The sequence below is a fragment of the Nicotiana sylvestris genome, chromosome 3, assembly GCF_000393655.2.
Source record: "Nicotiana sylvestris chromosome 3, ASM39365v2, whole genome shotgun sequence".
Taxonomy (NCBI): Eukaryota; Viridiplantae; Streptophyta; class Magnoliopsida; order Solanales; family Solanaceae; genus Nicotiana; species Nicotiana sylvestris.
Genome location: NC_091059.1, coordinates 167,150,189 through 167,169,960, shown reverse-complemented (window position 1 = coordinate 167,169,960; position 19,772 = coordinate 167,150,189). Strand labels below are relative to the sequence as shown.

Here is a 19,772-nt window from a genome sequence, read left to right as displayed (position 1 = left end):
GCTAAAATGAAGGCACCAGATCTGCGTGTGATTCTGTCAACATTAAATTCGAATTTTGAAACGGAAGGAGATCTCATTGCTGCGTAATTCTCTCCTTCCTCAACGGAAAGAGATCTCTCTTCTCTCACTCAACTACAATTCTCAAAAAACGCAAGCTACTGAAGCTCCAGTAATCAAACGGAAAGGAGATTTCTGTTCTTCATCTTCATCTTCATCTTCATCTGTTCTTCCATATATTTTCCACCATTGATAGCCATTAAAAAGCTTGAAAGCTTTGAATTCAAATTTGGGTTTTCAAAAATCATTATTTGTTTGGATTGGGTGTTGTTGTAAATAATTCGGAATATGTTTAGGAGTTTATATCTCAATTTTGAGGGGTTTTGGTGAAGATTAGACTTGGTTTTGACTGAATTTTAGATTGAAACTCGAAGAAGAAGAAGAAGAAGAATAAATTGTAGTTAAATTGTAGAATTGTAGATATATTGTAGATAAATTGTAGATGAATTGTAGATTGGGAAGACTAAAACTTCTACAAATCTTCTACAATTATGTCGAAAATGCCAATTATGCTACAATTGAAATGAGAATTTGGATATTAAAATTCAATGTATCTATTTTGTAGATATCTTGTAGATAAATTGTAGATTATTTGTATTCTGATTGTAGATGCATTATTTTCTGTTTTCACAAATCCAAAACGACTAAAGCTTTTACAAAATCTTCTGCAAAAAACAGTTTACAATTTATCTACAATTTTTCTAATTTGACTATAATTTGACTACAGAATATCTACAAATTCTGGAAATATGTCTTCTTCTTCTTCAAGTTTCAATCGACTGTGTTAACCACTGCCCAAAAAAAAAGAGAGGTCAAAGATGGAAGTGAATTCAAATCGTGGGGGATACAACTAAAGGTAATTAAGTGGAGAAGAAAGTGATGGTAATTGTGGGTGAGAAGAGATTGTGCGAGAATGGAGGAAAGACTGAAGGTAAATCGTTGGGGGGGGGAGGGAATTAACTGAAGGTAAATCGTAGAGGGTGTGGGGAAGGGGGGGGTGGGAGGAGAGAGAGGCGGGTAAACGAAATAAAGTGAAAATACGGTCCTAAAATCACGCCTACAATAAATCAAGGAATAATTATACCCTTAATTTGAATTATGGTATATAAATGGTAATTTGATATGCTTAAATGTAATTAACACAATTCTTAAACAATGAAGGTAATAAGGTTTGGTATATGGTATAGGTATGTAAAAATCCCAATAAATTTCATATGTAGTATAGGAATAGTTGAAGCCCATTTGAACTGCACGGCCTATGCATAAGCCCAAATTCTTTATAGCGGGTCGGATGAAAAGAAAGCAAAAATTGGAACCGCTTTCTGCCTTTAATTCTTATTCTTACAACCCCCCTCTGCCGCTAGGAGAAACCGATTATTCTCAAACCAAAATGGACGCTCTGGACTCTGTTTTCGATCCCCTTAGAGATTTCGCCAAAGACAGCGTTAGGCTTGTTAAGAGGTGCCACAAGCCCGATCGCAAAGGTACTATCTCAGTTTGTGTATTGAATCCATTGATTTGTAATTCTTTAATTTAATTGAATGTTTTGTGCAGAATTCACCAAAGTTGCGACTCGTACTGCAATCGGTTTCGTAGTGATGGGATTTGTAGGATTTTTTGTCAAGTTGATTTTCATTCCTATTAACAACATCATCGTTGGTGCTTCTTAACCGGTAACTCCTACTCTTATGTGGATCTGCTGATACATCTCGTAAATTTCGCTACATCTGTTGAGGAATTACAGGCTTTGATGTTAATTAAGGTTTGTTTCACTGATTTATTAGATTTGACTGCTCTTATGCATATGCGTGCGCTTATACATAGATCAGTTGGTGTAAAATAGGTTTTTATCTTTAACAAGGAAAATGATCCAATTGAGCCTGGTTAATCTGTACTACTATTAAAGATGATATTGAACTTAACAGAGGTGAACCCATGTTTTGCTGTTAATTTTATATAAGTGAACGCAGGTGTTTCTACACATAATAGAAGGAATTTTCGTTGAATGAGGGGCAGTTTCCTTTATGCTTATTTCCAGTTGAATTATGTCTTAAAAGCATATTTTCTAGTGTGGGGATTTCATCATAGCCGAGAGTCTATCGAAAACAGTCTCTCAAGGTAGGGATAAGGCTGCATATATTCTACCTTTCTATACCCCACTTGTGGGATTACACTAGGTTTTTGTTATTGTTGGGGATTTCATCATAAAGGCACAGAATATGTCCAGTTATCTATTGGTTTTCAAGGGCTGCGTAAATTATAGTACTACACAAGTTCGTGAAATATAGTACATGATGATCATTGTTCTTATTTAACCAAGTAATGAATCTTTTGTGTGGATTGCTCCTCGTATTGACAGCTTGTGATGAGCTTTGTTAGATGTTCTCTTGATTATTTAGCTGCTTCTAGAAGTGCTAGTTGATCAGACTTAGGAGTTAGGACAGAAGAATATGAAGAAATAAAAGACATGAAGTAGTTCCTATCTAAGTTGCGCGGACTCTTCGATTTTGGTGCCGTCCCCGTATCGAGACGGGGACGGGGACGAGGACGGGGACGGGGACGGGGATGGGGATGGGGACGGGGACGGGGACGGGGATGGGGATGGGGATGGGGGGGGGAGCGGGAGCGGGATACGTTCCGGATACACTCAACTGACTTCGGACACTTTGACCGGAGTCCTTCGACAAATTTGGGAGAAAAATTGAGATTTTGATTTCTCAAAATCAAAAATAAAACATATTTAGATTTAGGAGAATGAAAGAATAATGTTCATCTTGGAGAATGAAAGATTTAATACTATTCATGTAAGTTTTTCACAAAATATCTCTCAAAATTTACAATATTTTTATAGCTCTATTTTTTATTAGCCGAATCCCCGCACCCGTATCCATATCCTGATCCGCACCCACGAATCTTAAAATTTAGATTTTGCCGAATCCGGTAGTCGGATTCGTCACTGTATCGGATACCCGCACCCGAGTCCGAGCAACTTAGGTTCCTATTATGAAAAGCTCTCATTCTGTTACCTAAAATTCATCCCGTGCTTTGCAATTCTAGGAAGTATGATAATACCTTTGTTGGTATTGTTAAATAAATAAATGAACTTTTCTTTCTGGGTCCCAATTCCATACCTTCGGCCCTCAAAAGAATTTCAATAAGTAGCGGACTCCTCGTCCTCTTCCTTCTTTTTTCCCCTTCCCTTCCCTACGCCCCCACAACCACCATCCGTATTGATTTGTTAAAATTATGTGGAAGGGTGCTATCAAAGGGAAGATATCCTCAACTTTAATGTCCAACTTCCATTCATAATTCGATTGTAGGAGCAATACAAAAGAATCAGAATATGTAAGTATTTTTTTATGACAGTGGTGTCTACGACCAAGTCACGCACATTGACTAGTCCACCAAGTAACTGTTACTTCCACAACTATAGGTATTAGATAACTTTGTCAACCAAGGCTTACAACATAGGAACGTGAACATTGGAAGAAATCACCTGGCAGCCTTTATCGTCTTTGCTGGGATTTGAACCAGTATCTCATGGTCCATTCTAGTTTCATCGACTGCATGGCCACATCCCTTGGGTGCAAAACCTGAAATATGCAAAATTAGTTGCGTGGTGTCTTGGCAACATATCATCGAACGTGCTTTCCAAGTATTGTCATATTTGTCTCAAAAAGAAAAGAAATGGCTATAGTCAACTCGTTTTGTTTTTTCTTATTTGATACCTATCCTTGGTGACTTGGTCTATCGGAAACAGTCTCTCTGCCCTTCCAGGGTAGGGGTAGGGGTAAGGCTATCCTACCCTCCCCAGACCCCACTTTTTGGATTACACTAGGTTGTTGTTGTTGTTGATACCTATCCTTGGTCGTTTTCTTTTAGGATACATATCCTGTTACGGCTTTGGATGTTTTGCTCCATGGATTAATAAACTGCCTTAACAACTCTATGGCGGTGAATTATCTGGAATTACTTCTTTAAACCCTGTTCTACTTCATAATATTTATTATGGTGGTTTGCGGCGAGAATCTGAAACTATTTTGTGAAACTGCAGGCCATGTAAAGGAGAAACCAAATGGAGAAATAGCAAGGAAGCAACACATGAAGTCCTCCCAATTTAGTTTAATTTTGTATCCTGTAGCTGTTGGACATCTCTGACGTCTTATTCTGAACCTCCTTATTGGTCTGAGTTAACAGCATTCAAATTGCCTTTCTCACTTCCCACCCTCTCCCTGCACCCCTCATGTTGAAATTTTGAACACTTCCTTTCAGGTCAAAGCACTTATTTCTTGGCTATACTTTTCTGGTGCGTTTAGTACAGAGTTAAATTTTTTCTATGAACAATGTTTTCATGAAAGATGTTTTATTATGAAGAATAATTTAGAATGAAGAGTGAGGGTATTGTTTTGACGGATAACGTGGCCTGTAGGCTAGCTCGTCGTAATAAAATGATATATTAAACGAGCAATTCACATCACAGGGTACATATATCATATGAACAAAAACTTTCAAATTTCTCATTTATTTTGGCTTGTAAAATAATAAGAAATTCGTTTGAAAATAATTAGACCATTAAGCAACTCTACAAATAGATATAGGCGTAGAATAAATAGGGCGAAGGACGGTCTCTACTTTTTCTAGTTTGTGAGGTTTTTCATAAATTAATTTCTCAATTCGTGTTGTTTGAGGCCTGTAATTCTAATGGTCAGTGGACCATTTATTCGCCCGATAGTATTCCAAAGAAAAAACTCGCCCGAAAGTTGTGATAAATACATCACCTAAGAATTAAAACAAAAACAATGGTGATTTTGGTATCTTTTGTCTCTTAGCTTCCTCATTGTGTCTGCTAAACAATCTGTTCAGACATAACTGAAGGAAAGAAAAATTTCAACTTTGTCTCTCATGTTCTCTGGCAAGTAATTAGGCTAACTAGCAACACCCTTTTTTTTAGCGCTATAGCCTGTTTGGCCAAGCTTTTTCACGCCAAAAGCACTTTTTTTCTAAGGTTGAAGTATTTGGTCAAGCTTTTAGAGAAAAAAATGCTTGAGTAGAAGCATAAGCAGTTTTGGAGAAGCAGAAAAAAGTAGCTTGCACTTTTAAGATTAATACGTCTGAATCTGAATACACATCTGAATATCAAGATGTGTATTAAGATTAAGACATTCGAATCTGAATACACATCTGAATATATTAAGATGTGTATTAATATATGAATACTAAAATTAAGACTGTTTGATTTTTAACATCTGAATGCATAAAATTTATCTTTATTTGAAAAATAATAAACATAAAATTCAAATGAAATACTAACCAATCTAATATTCTATCAATAAAATATATAGTTTTTTAAAATATGATAGTTATTGGTGGTGATGGCTAACGGGTGAATGCCGATTAGAGGCGGTGGTTGGTGGTAGTTTTGATTGATGATGGTGGTTCATGCTAGTAGCTAGTAGTGATTGATAGTGGTGGCGATTATGATTGAGGATGGTGGTGGTGGATGGTGATTGTTAATCATGGCGGGCGATGGTTTGTGATTGAGGAATGTGGTGGTAGGTTATAATGATGGGCGGTGCCGACGGTGGTTGTTATTGGTGATGGAGTGGTTGGTTGTGGTAGTTGAGGTGGATAAGTGTTGACTGTGGGTGAGAATGATGGTGGTTGGAGTGGTGAGGATGGTGGATGGTGATGGTCGACAATGTGGCGACTATGATTGAGGATGATAGTGGTGGTGGTGGTTGACTATGGTGGCGGTGGTGGTGGTTGAATATGGTGGTGGTGGTGGCGTGGTTGTAGTTGATAATGGTAGGCAGTTGCGGTAGGTAATAATGAATATGTAATAGCACCGTAATGAAATTAAGTCTCTGTTATAGATCTTAATCATACAGACCTATTCAGACCCATTAAGTGGTTGTGAAGTAAAAAAAAAAACACACTTAATGATTAAGATCTAAATAATTAAGATTCAGACTTTAAAAACAAATGCACTTAATGTCTGAGATCTGAATGATTAAGATTCAGACCTCCATTAAGTGCAAACAAATGAGGCCTTAGAAGTACTTATTAAAAACTTGGCCAAACACTAATTGCTACTCAGAAGTGTTTTTCAAATAAATTAGCTAAACACAAATTGATTCTTATCAAAAGTACTTTTGAAAAAAGCACTTTTGAGAAAAAACAATTCTCAAAATAAGCTGATTTTTACAGTTTGGCCAAACAGGCTATTAAACTAAACTGTACTACTATTCTATCAGACTAAAAACAGGAAAACAACTAAACAAGGAACTTGCTTGAGAACTCTGCCCTGGCTAGCTTCTTCGTTCAAATTTCCAAGTTCCACCAGGATACAATACGATTACTGTAAGGACTCATTTTGCGCCGGCAGCATGTTATAGAGAAGACCGCAGTTTCTACAACATATATCCCTAAAATATCAATTATCGCGACAAAAGAGCCTACAAATGCACCATGATTTATATATATTTATGGGTCCGAGCCGTGGAATCAGCCAGAATACTTGTATTAGATTATGCTGCGTACTTTACATCCTTTGGGGTGCGGTCATTTCTCAGACCCTATTTAAATGCGGAATGCTTCGTGCACTGAGCTGTCCTTTTATACATATGTATTTGTGAAGATTAGGGTTTTGAATATCCCTAAAATGGCTTTCAACACTCGTTTAGGCATTTTGAATTTTTGGTGATATCTTTTGATTTGACAGATATCCCAACAACTTTCATGCATTTGATCAACAGTGTATTCCATCCTTATTTGGATTCTTTTATTATTGTATTCATTGATGATATCTTGGTATACAAGATATTCCCATAGTAGGACGGAGTACGAGCAACATTTGAGGATTGTACTTCAAATTCTTAATTTGTGACGGGGGGGGGGGGGGGGCTTTTTGCCGTAGTTGGACTGAACTAGCAACAACTTGAATAGTTGCCTTCGCAAGCAATTCGGTTAAGTAATCTATATCTATCTATCTATACTATATTAAAAGCACGAAGACCCTTAGCGAAATGTCGTTCGCTTTTTTTACCCTTTAAAAATATATTTTACACCAGATAAAATAGTCATTTAATAGTTCTCTAAAATTTAGGAATAGTTATTTAATTATTTTTCTAATATTTATTGATACCAAAATCAACTAAGTATTTCAATTGGGTCCTTCATTGATTAAACTAGGTAAGAGTACATATTTGTAAAAGAAGAGTAACGCCCAAAAAAGTTAAAGTAGGAAACTCTCATCTACTTAGAACTCTTTTTAGATTTAGGAGCCTTAAATCTTTGTATAAAATTATAACCAATTAATTCTTTACCATTTTAGAGGGGAAAAAAGTTAATTGAGAGATAACAAATAGAAAGTTACAAAATAAAATCTCGTGCATTTAAAGCTCTTTTAAGGGTTAGGAATTCTTATTCTAAAGTGATAGAATTATTGCAGTTCACTTTTAGTGGGAATATATGAAAGGGTATTTACAATCCACCTTACAACAAACAACTTAAAAAAAATTATTAAAGGCTAAAAATTTCATGTTTATAATTTAATTTTTATACGTATCTTTGAAGTTTATTAATAAAAATTAAGTTTTAACTTTATCAACAACAACAATAAATCCAGTTTAATCCACAAGTCGGGGAGGATAATGTGTACGCTGATCTTACCCCTACCTTGTGGAAGTAGAGAGGTTGTTTCCAATCGACTCTCGACTCAGAAAAAACATAATCATAACATAATAAAAGAAATACACTAAAGGAAAAGCCATAAAAAACAGTAAGAAGAAGCATGAACAACTACATGATAGTAAGATAATCGAAACTAAATAGACTAAGTTCTTATGTCTAAAAATTGAAGTTTAACATACATTGTAAACTAAAACCAATATTTTTACCTGCCACCAACTTTACAAAATATATGTTCTACAAATATCTATAATTAATTATGAGTAAAATAATATCCATAAATAAGTTTACAAATGACATGCTACATTTTGAGTTAAAATTTATAATTATAAGAAATAATATAATTATTTTAAATTTTTAAGCACAAATTCAAATAGATAAGTGAAATAAAAATAAGATTAAAAAAATGTAATAGTAATAAATTGGTACATATTTTTTATATATATAAGGAATTTAAGGTAATTATAAGTTTTTGTTCCATCGATTATATTAACTTTTTGAAAAAATATGTTATTTAGATCTATAATATGTTACTATTTTAGATAAACATAATTACATAAAATATACGGGTCTGGTGGGCCCATGGTCCAACAGCCGGACCTATTACAACTTTCCTGCTAACTTGATTTTCCTTTGTCAATATATTAATTTTTTTCTTTCAAGTACCTATACTTTATTATTATTATTATTATTATTATTATTATTATTATTATTATTATTATTATTATTATTAGCATCATCATCCGATCTTATTAATACTATAATTATAAAAGCAAAAAATTCCAAGAAAAAATGTTGATAGGTATTTTTACTTTTAAACATTAATTTCCCATATAAAATTATAATTTAATTATTCTTTTAATACTTAGAACTACTATGTATTTATGGTTTATGTAGCTGGTGTATTCTACTCTATATAATGTAATTTATTCTTTTTAAATTTAACAGGAATAATATCATACTGTAAATTGATTAAAAAAGCAGAACAACTTGCATTTTGCTTGCAGCAAAGAAAAAAAGCCCATCTGATGTTAGTTAGCTGCCTACGTTTGTGTCTTCTAGAATGAAATTAAAAATAAAAAAGAATAAAAAATGAACTTGAAAAATAGCTCCAAAAAATAGAAAAGCTTTTAAATCTTCAAAGTCTATATATTTTTACTCTTAATGTTTATGTAATTCTTTAAACAAACTCATTCATCGAGATTGATGGGCGTACACTAACACTAGTACTCCAATAACTGCGAACTTAGACTCCCAGAATAAACTAAAAGATAAAGAGGAGAGAACTTTCGGGTCTCTCTTTCATGTTCCTTGTTTGTATACTTGTATTCCTTGCCAATAAATTCAAGTCTTACTTGTAAGTACATAGGTTAACTATTTCCCTTTGGGAACAGCTAATAGACTCGAACCCACCCCTAAAGAGACTACTCAGCCTTACAGGAGTAATAACAATGTAAACTGGCTAGTGTGTTCTCAAAGATTCACACTTGGAAACTCAAACCGAGAGATGTGGAACCACATCATTCCTTAAACCTCTATATCGAGTCATGTAGCTTGCATGACCAAACATTATGATTCTTTTCCCCTTAGTTTAGACCAAAACACAGCTATTCTTGAATACACTACACTGCACGCATGAACTTACTTTTACACACTCTTTCCTGTCTTGGCCTGCATGCAACTACGCTTCAAGATTAAGGATATTCTAGTCAATTCAACTGATCTCAACAATGAGCAATAAACAACTCTTGTGTCATCAAAGTGGTTACTCGAGCTCATCTTTGTGGCAAAGTAGTTATACTCAACCAAACAAGAAAAAGAGATGCAAAAGAAACCTCAACAAGTAAGGCATTGTTGACACTAGGTTTTCTGAATTATCCCCTCTACCGATAATTCTCGGCAGATTCATCATAGCAGTATAGCAAGAGAACAATAGTCAGAAAGAGAACCAATTAAAATAACATACAATTGTTACGCAAGTAGTAAGGTCAGTTTATTATAACACTGAAAAACCAGAAATCCATAAGCATTCTGATAAACTACACAGTTTTATACAAACAAGACGACTAAAGGATTCAAGTCATTACAGTTAAGCTAGTATTCATGGACACTAGCAATAAGGATCATTCACATTTGAGGACATGTACCATTAGTAACTAATAGCTTCCTTTGTGCCACAAAGCGACTGGATCAGCAGCAAACATGATCATTAACTGCAGCAAGATCAAACAGAAATTATTACAAACAATTAATGGTTGAACCATAGGTATGAGAAATCAGAGTCTTACATCCTCAAACAGAATCATGTTAAGAAACTACAGCTGACAAATACTCAAATATATAAGTTACCTGCTTAGCCCCACAAGTAAAAACCACATCAAGAAAATACAACCCATAAACAGATAACAACCGTGAAGTAAGAAACAGCAGATAGAGACTAAATTTAACCTTAGCATTCATATCTGCCAAGATGCCAACATGATACCAAACAAATTAAGGCATGCCACGAATGAGTGAAATAAAATGAACATGATGGGATTAATGAATAGGAGTAGCTCATTAATTATGAGAACATCTAAACCAAATAAAAAAGATAAGAGGGATGGAATAAATATGTCAAAGCATACAGGTTGATAGCCAAGAATGGCACGTGATATCCACTAAAAATTAACACCAACTGAAATAAGGTAGCAAGGCTTAGAATCACATTTGAGCTCGAAATGCGATGTATGCTGAGGCCTGAGCTATTAGGCGACCTAAACAACATTCATGTTTAGGCTGCTCACACATGATTTTTGGCATTCGCAACTCAACATACTTTTCCTAAATTATCATTTTTCTTAATAATGATGGTATCCAAGCTAACATACGTGCAGCTCGACTAATTCACCTGATACCTCCTAAATTAACATTTATAACCTACAATTCTGTTATCTGTGGGGATGCATATTACATAATAAATATTGTACAAATATATTATTTTTTCCAAGCACCTAAAATATTAGGTTTGTTGGGATCTCATTTATCAAAATATATTTTTTAATAAAATTCACATTTATCGAACTAGTTAATCCACCAAGATTCCAAATTAGCACGAACTCAACATATCAACTCTACATTAAGCAGGCAAATGAGTTATACTTCACCAATCTTTGAAAATCTCAACTGTCCAGAATAAACACTTTTTACGTCATCATCACAAAACCTATATATTAATCTTTGCAATCTGAACCCTAAGTTCAGTAAATGCAATTTCCTTAATCATATAATTATGCAGAAACAAAAGATTGGCCAACCGTGGAAAGACAAAAGAAGCATTTCAGTAATTCATCTCATAGATATTCTCATCATTATAAAAGACAGAAAAAATTAACAAACACGGTGGAACCCTAAATCTCTCTTTAGAATAGGTTTCTCAAACCTGCACCGAAAAATTATTACTATATCAATAATAATAATAACAATTATACAAGCACACATAGAACAAGCAAAAAAGAGAAAAATGGAAATGTATATTCATCGTCTCTGAAAAAGAAAATTTACTATAGCATACGGAAACCTAGCATAACATGTAGTTCCTCCCTATGTGGCCAAACAAAGGAAGTCATCACGATTCACGCATGAATTATGTTTTTGGAAGCATTTCAAAATTCTGTAGCCCATGTCATGTAGACTGCTACTGAGAAAGTAGACAGCAGAAGTATGTTATATTTTATAAACTGCCTAAGCTAAGTAGGAAAGCATTAAATGTAACTTGTGCCGAGTTCTTTACAATGCAACCGTACATCCCTATCAATCTCTAGAAAGTAGCACATGACAAGCGAGATAAGTACCCTGGGGAACGATGGTTCCTGTAAACAGCAACAGAGAGTTCCCACTATAGTACTTTAACATATTTTAGAAAGTAACTTTATATCTTACTCTACAGCTAGCAATCACTTACTGGTAATTTACCTTAAATTCAGTCCTAAACTGCTTGTATTCGGGGGGGGGGGGGAGATGTGTTCTTTGAAGTACATTAATTATAGAACCATATTCGAGAAACATCTAGAAAATATAGTGATAGCACCATTATTGTCCATTTCCAGATAACAGAAGTCCAATTTAGACATGGTTTCCGCTTGATGAGGCTTTCGCTCGCAGCTAAACCAATGTAGTGCAAAAGTGAACTTTCTGTGTCTAAGATGCAAAGAAATCAAATAGAAGGTGTCATGTGAGATATGTCAACAATGTACAGCTATTAATCAAGAGGGAATGGTGTACTGGTACCAGCTCCATAGGGTATACACAGTAGAGATTCAACTTCGTTTTAAGATACTGTGTATTACGTCCTTTAATTTTGTTCTTCATCCTCTACAATCATGACAAGTATAGGATTTTTACTTTTCTCTTTGTTCCCCTTCCTCTTCATTCAAATTCAAATGCATTAACCTTAAAGAAAAGAGGGATCAAAGGAGGAAAAGAATAAAAAGGGATTTCAAGAATTTAATCTACCGGACAATGAGAATCAAATGGAATGATTTAACTCTTTTCTGGAAGAGATAGAAGTAAATCTAACTCGTTTTCAAAATGAAAACCATCCATTGACCATATATAATTACGGTTGAGCAAGAGGCTGAAATAACTCTAGTTAAGCTTTCAATTGAAAACAAGGCAAAGGTAAAATTGGATCATCCATTGAACACATACAATTTTAACCTAGATCTGCTCTCATAGTCATCTATAACTATTACTAATAGCTTATCCAGAGTTTTTGAACCTGGCAATAAAATGAACCAGACATCAGATTAGTCATGAGTTACAAGTCACGGCTGAACTGTCTGGTAGAGTATAATTCAGCAATTGATGCAACATCTAATATTACTAAAGTAAGATGAAAACTCAATCACCACAAAGAAACATAGTCAATTGAAAGTTCTCATCACCAGATTAGCATATTAATTTAGGTAAGATTATTTGTTCTTGATTGTCAATATAACTTCTACTCTCATCCTGAAAAAGAACTATTTCTTGATAAGGACACACTGACAACGAATCATAAGACAGTGTACTTCTTTTCTTCTACTATAGCTTCTTTGAGAAGTCAAAGTGGGAGAAAACCTACTGACACGTTTTGAGGAAATATAGATGAGCTTCTACCATCAAGAAAAAGTCGTTTATTTGCTAACTGTCCCCGCAAAGCGCCAAATATCTGACACCATATGCGTCCTGATTTCTTTGTTGGTCGTCACGCAAAAGACAGAAAAGGAGAAAATTGATGGTTATGACTAAGCAAATCCAACTATCCTAGTTCTTCGGACTTGCTCAGGATATCTTTCCTATACAACATACCTAAGCCAACACAGTTGGCAACAAATTTAATTCCACTTTACTACCGGCCACGTGTTCAATTTGCATCAGCATAACCAAGAATTATACCCTAACGAACATGTAAACCACATAAAAGGCTCCGGGAGACTGGAAATGTTTTTCATACTTTGCAACACAGATAAAGACATCAGATATCAGCCCATTCTCAGGATCATAGGTAACATTATGGATGGCATATCCTAAGCATGCATATATAATCATTCCATTGGTAAGAAAATTGAAAAACTTATGCTTTAGATCTATCCTGGAATCAGCATAGATAACATTTACCACTGCAAACTTGTAATTGCCGATTAAGAGAATCAATCATGAACTCTTTTATAGTAAAGAATATGAAAGAAAACGCGTGAAAGCATATCTGTCGCCCTAAATATCCACAAAATCCAGATATATCAAATCATTTTGAAATTCATGAAGCAAAAGTGATGGCTGAAAGTCTTGAGTATAAATTGATTATTGAACTCCAATCTCCATGTTGCAACATCAATGAGAGATTGCACAGAAAATTTATTTTCTGATGAAGTAAAGAGAGACTGCATCAAATTATATCAGCGCTTTACTAGAATTCAGTAAGCATTGCCCTATATGTGTTCAACATGCGAGAAGGCAAACATATAAAAAGCAAAAATATATGTAGCTACTATCTGCAATAGTGAATTAAAAGAAGTAAAAATAGCAGCTTTAACAACAAATACTAGCATCTCGAAACCTCAAGTCTTCAGAAAAACAACAAAGTTACCACCTTCCAAAAAAATGTAAAAGAACAATTTCATTTGACAAAATTTATTTATTAAACCCTAACTTACCCAGATCTGAAGAGAATAATAACAAAATTACCTTTGACCATCAAGGTTACCCTGTCCACTGCTGCCTCCACTTGCATAGGAATTATCGTCAGCAGTCTGCCAAGCGGACTGCCACGCCTGCGACGGCGGTGGCGGAGGCTGAACGTACATTGAAGGATCAACCCCAGGCATAGCAGGCCTGCCCATCATCACACCCGGTGGAGCAGGCTGGCCCATTGGTGGGTAATAGTAAGGCACACCACTAGCTGTGGAGCCCACAATCCCAGAAGGCCCAAGACCAACACCACCCTCTTCCTTGATCTCATCCCTAGGAACAATGTCAACAAGGAAATCAAAAATGTCAGTCCGCGTAATCGCGGCAGCGATGTCGTTTTTCTGTAAAGTTCGACGCTTGTTTTCCTCAGCGTGAAGCCAGGAACGAATAGTGAGTTCCAGAATGAAAAGCTCACACGCTTTGGCGAATAAAATGGGAGCTTCAGCGGAGATCATGCGGACATCCTCGTCAGCTTTCATGATCTTCTTGATTCGGGCCAGAGGAAGTTGGTGGTTTTTGAAATCGTTAACCTGTTCGATTTCTTGGCGCTGGTAGGTCCAGAACATCTGGAGCTGCTGTTGTTGTTGCTGAAGGAGGTGGTGGTACGGTGGCTGCGTTGGGTACGCCACTGCTGCTGCTGCCGCCGCCGCCGCTGCATTCGCCGCCGATTGCTGGTTGTTTTCCATTGGCGTTTTAGACGAGGTGATTCACCGGCGATTTTTTCTATTTTAACACAGACAAGAAAACTGGAGGACTTGTGTAGCTGTGCTCTATATATACAAGTGAAAGAGAGAGAAAAAAGTTAATGCCAAATATTTTTTATTGGTAATTTTGGATATTTTTTGTGAAGGAATATTGATGCTTGAGGTACAACTGTGGAAGGCAAATGAAGGAAAAGGAAGTGGGGCCCATACGTTTTTTAAAATTAGATGAAAATCTTACTAATAGTGGAGATTGCCTATGGATAATATATAGTCCTATCTACTTTGTTTTTTCTTACTGGAGGGAAGAAGAAGTGAGAAGTGGGGACCACATACAAAGAGACCATTGGCTTATCCTTAGGACCCTTTGCCTTCACTATTGTTAGATCGAGGAGGCCTTACGCCGCGCCACATGGAGAGATCATTTTATGCCACATGGATTCACGCTTAAGCTAAGCCCTCTCGGAAAGACAATTATTCACTACACCTTCCTTTCAATTTCTTGGCACAAAATTTAAAATAGATGATCATAAATTGTGTATTCATTTGGCTATAAAAAAATTTCAAGTTAAATTATATCTAAATTTATAAATATTTTATTCTTTTTAGAACGACTAATAAGGAAAGTACATTATTGAAACTGAAATGGAAAAAGTAACATCTTTGTTCGCAATAGATGATATCAATTTACTAGGGTTAGTTAATTTCATGAAGTGAGAAAATATATTAATATATCATGGTTAATTGAGAAAAGTTATACATGTAAACACATTTTATACTTCTATTAATTTAGGATAAATATTTGGGAGAATAAATTTTTCCCATACGAGTAGGATTATTCACAACATATAATAATATAATATTTGACTGGATTGCATAAGAAAAAATAACCATCACATCATATAATTAATATAGCATTTAATTGTGGATATTAAATAATATGAAATATAAATACCTATAAAAATATGAAATATATATACATATAAAAAATCGTATAAAAATATGTAATCGAATGGCAGAAATTTGCCTATTTAAAGATAAAATTACTCTTTTAGAGTGATTACGTATAATTTATTAATTAATTATCACATAAATAATTCTTATACTATCAACCGGCATAACTAACATGTGAACCTAAAGAAAAATAGACATTTATACTATCAACTGGCATAACTAATATAGTTTATCAGAACGAAAAGCAAATGAAGATAAATCGAATTCAAGTTAAATATGTAGTAACAAATATTTGTCAAAATTTAGCTTACACTAATCGTTAGAGAATATCCATAATATTCTACTTTTGTGTAAGGCTTTTTATAGGTGCTCATAATAATTTTATATTATTTCACACAATGAGTTGTCTATCGATCGTTATAATAATTTTTTAAAAAGTTATATGATAAGCATAATGAGCTAACTAATTCACCAATTATCTTGAAATTTTGGATTAAGTGGTCAGTTTTTTTTACAACAATAACCAGTGCATGTGACAAGTTAACAAAACTTATATTTAGTGTTTATGCAATTAATCTCTTCTTATGTTTTGTTGAGAATGAAGAAAATAACAGAATAAGGAGTTAAAATAAAACTAGTCAACCAATCTAAGGGAGAGATGCTCTGACCTCTCACTAGAAATTTCTTCTCACTCAATATCACAAATCCTTCTGCCTCAACAGCACCATGCCAGTTCCTCCCCCAATAACCAATCATGAACCCCCAGATCTGATCTCATGAATATAGATGACTTAACCACCAATAACAATCCCCTTTCATTCAAGCAAACACTATTAAATAACTATTCTATGTCACTACCACCAATTTCTAATACCCAATCACACATTGACATGTCTGATGAAGTACTGCAAGAACCAACAACGGATAATTTTAAACCTATCTCCAATACAAATAAATCAAGACTCTATCAACCATGGCAATACTCTATTATATTAAAGTTTACGGACGAAAAGCGGGTCACTTATCTCTCAAGCAAAAGTTGCAAACTATGTGGAAGCCTATTGAATCCATATCACTCGTTGATCTAGGAAATGAATTCTTTTTAATCAAATATCAAAAGGAGGAAAACATGAATAAAGCGCTGCGCAATAGACCATGCTTTATATTAAACCACTTCCTTTCAGTAAGAAGATGGGAACCTAAATTCCTAACATCAACAACGAAACTCACATATACAACAATTTGGACTCGCATCCGTGGGCTTCCAACATAGTTCTACGATCTTGAAATACTTCAAAAAGTAGGAAACAAACTAGGCAAGCTATTAAAAATTGACACATGCACCTCAACAACCTCTCGTGGCCGTTATGCAAGAATTTGCATAGAAGTACCACTAGAGCAACCATTAAAGTCCCATGTATTCATTGGGACGCACCGTCAACAGATAATATACGAAGTTTTAAACATGCTTTGTATTAGTTGTGGCAGACTGGGTCACACGCGAACCGTTTGTCCCCATAGCTCAGTACACCCCCCCCCCTAAATACTTTACTACCACACCACTTATCAACCTCTTCCAATACTACAAAGCCTACATATGACAATCAACCAACATACTCAGAATGAAAAACTGTAGTCTTTCCTCGAAGATCCAACACCCAACTAGGGCATCACAAATATACACACAACGACGACACATCAACGCGCACATCACCACCACGGATAGCACCTAAGGGGAATCCTACCACCACGTCAAAACTAGCAACAACACCTGAGCTAATACTAGGTACATTCATACTCTGTTCTCCCCAATACCCAATTCCCCATCCCCTACTAATCAATTAATTAAACCAACTGGCTTATTCGTCAATAACAATTTTAATATTCTAAACACATTTACTAACGAACTAGAGAACCCTAATAACGAACAGCAGCAGAGCCCAAATATTGAACTACAAGCCCAAGAAGAAGCAGCCCACCCCAACTCTAGCTGGCCCAAAGAATCACCAAAGTTACATTACACACCTAATCAAATCCATACCCCTACACACGTTAACACCATGAACAATGACCCATGGATACGATGCAAACACCACAACATGACACGTCAACAACACCTCCATGCACCGCCAATCATGCTCTCCTAACCAACCACCCTAAATCGGAACACACAAGCCCACAAACATTCCTAGTAGGCAATTATGACCTACACATGCTAGACCAAAATCCCAACACCACACTCTAACTACACAACTCTGCCCCATGCAAATAATAACGCCCAAAACTAGTCCACATGAACAACCCAACCCACACGAGCCAAATAATCCACCGCTTCTCCCTCCTCTACTAATACTATCACAACACCATTAGCCATTTCTCTTAACACGCAATAATCCCCTCTTCTTCTATTTCTATTTCAAACAATCTCCTTGCAACGCCACAATGCACTAACATTCCTACTCAGAACTCATCGCCAACGTCCCTCCTAACTCCCATATAGACCACTAAATCTTCATTTCCTCTCTCCACCAACAATGGACAACCAAACTCTACCACCACAAAATTACCCGGTAATCTACACCTCCCAAACTCCAAACCCCTTCACTCCTCCCCAATCTTGGCTCGAGATGGGGTTACATAGTCATGCCTTGACCTTCTCAATGATAGTGAACAACCAAGAAGTGATCATTCGTCTCCAAAATTCCTAGGACCTAGCACAAATAGTAACAAAGGGCATGACAGCTGCCATAAATCTTTATAGACAGTACCAAAACTTCCATCAGCACTTCAGATTGATCTTGAGGAAGAACGTCTCGTGGATCTCTCCTTGCTTGTTAGAGAACCTTGGAGAAAACTATTACGTTGATCCCTTCTTGTGATCGATTTTAGCACAAGCATGGTTCGCTTCGGCCGTGTCATTAACGTCAATGATGATCTTTCCATCTCTCACCAACGTCATGATCCCAACATACAAATGACTCCTCTACCCATATGGGGGGTACATCATCCACCCGAGCTATACCATTATGTGTGGAACACTCCTCCTTCATTTCAGCTGAACAATTACGAGGAGTTACCCTTCTACCCACCAACACAGTCTCCCATCCCATGGATACACGATTACACGTACATGCAACCACCAATGATGCCACTGTCACCAATGAGTCCATTCGAACCACTTAATCCCTCACCAAGCTCCATGAGCCCACAACCACCATCTCCAAATGACCAAGAAATTCTTTCACCTCAGGAAATTGCAACACTCATGGAGGAGATGAGGGAAACAAGAACGGAACCAGTGTGGCTAGGGGCTTGCCATATCACCATCCTAAAAGAGCAATACGCTAAAAAAATTGCTCAACTGCCCCAAGAAGTGACCAAATGTTTGATCAAGCTATGCCCAACAGTAAACTTGGAGACGGGGAAATTTGTTGTAGTGATAACTCCAACACTCAGGGAACTGACCCCATCACATATGGAGGAGACACCAACTCTGGAGGATCCTCATCAAGCTCCCCTAGCTCCACCCACACGCACTAATTCTATGAATTTCGTCATTTGGAATTGTCGAGAAGCACAGTTGTGAGCACGTGATTTTTGCTTCACGAAAACTACTCCAAAAGAAATCAAAAAATAAAACAAATTTCATCTGTGTATAATTTTGAGAATTTGCGTGACATTTTGGTAATTATTTTGTCCGTAAATGTTTACCCTTGTGGTGATTAATTAAAAAATACAAAAATACATGTTGCATGCACATTTAAGATTTAATTGTACATTTTGGAATTAATTAAGCCATGTTTTATTTTAAAAGAAAGAAAATCACAAAAATATGTATTTGTTGCGTTTTGTCATTTATGTGTGCCGTTGTGTAATTTTATTTTTTAATTAAATGTTTGACCTTGTGTGTTAATTATTGTTAAGGTTTAATTGACATTTTGTAGGCTAATTTTGGGTTTATAGATTATTTTTAGAATTTTATTGATTGTTAATTAAAAGTAGAAAAAGAAAAACAAAAGAGTTGAAAAAATGAAAACTCGGATGGGGCCAAAAATTCGAATAGAAATCAGGCCCAATCGATACTTAGACCCAGTCCAAACGCCCTTGTGCCCAGTCCATGACCCAACCTCTCATACGAAAGAAACGACGTCGTTTAAGGAG

The 19,772-nt window shown here is 35.7% G+C and overlaps 2 protein-coding genes across 3 annotated transcripts; one reads left to right on the top strand and one right to left on the bottom strand.

The window, feature by feature from the left end:
* Positions 1-1,307: 1,307 nt before the first annotated feature.
* Positions 1,308-4,447, top strand: LOC104228579 (protein transport protein Sec61 subunit gamma-1). 2 transcript variants are annotated; one of them, XM_009781055.2, is made up of 3 exons: positions 1,308-1,541; positions 1,612-1,730; positions 4,112-4,447. In XM_009781055.2, exons 1-2 carry the CDS (start codon positions 1,316-1,318, stop codon positions 1,725-1,727), a joined length of 342 nt encoding a protein of 113 aa, XP_009779357.2. In that variant the 5' UTR covers positions 1,308-1,315; the 3' UTR covers positions 1,728-1,730; positions 4,112-4,447. The 2 variants fall into 2 exon arrangements, with proteins under 2 accessions (XP_009779357.2, XP_070027254.1); XM_070171153.1 differs by having other exon boundaries at positions 1,374-1,541; positions 1,612-1,819.
* A 5,267-nt stretch (positions 4,448-9,714) lies between these two features.
* LOC104228580 (nuclear transcription factor Y subunit C-1-like) lies at positions 9,715-14,862 on the bottom strand. Its single transcript, XM_009781056.2, has 2 exons — positions 13,954-14,862; positions 9,715-9,959 (listed from the first exon to the last, which is right to left on the bottom strand). The coding sequence occupies exons 1-2, from the start codon at positions 14,640-14,642 to the stop codon at positions 9,956-9,958; spliced, it is 693 nt and encodes a 230-aa protein (XP_009779358.1). The 5' UTR covers positions 14,643-14,862; the 3' UTR covers positions 9,715-9,955.
* Positions 14,863-19,772: the final 4,910 nt, after the last annotated feature.

Bases quoted from the DNA above. Each gene is read 5' to 3' on its own strand.
- LOC104228579 (XM_009781055.2), top strand. From the start codon at position 1,316: ATGCATAAGCCCAAATTCTTTATAGCGGGTCGGATGAAAAGAAAGCAA. The intron at 1,542-1,611 runs GTACTATCTCAG...TGTTTTGTGCAG, and splicing joins CCACAAGCCCGATCGCAAAG to AATTCACCAAAGTTGCGACT.
- LOC104228580 (XM_009781056.2), bottom strand. From the start codon at position 14,642: ATGGAAAACAACCAGCAATCGGCGGCGAATGCAGCGGCGGCGGCGGCA.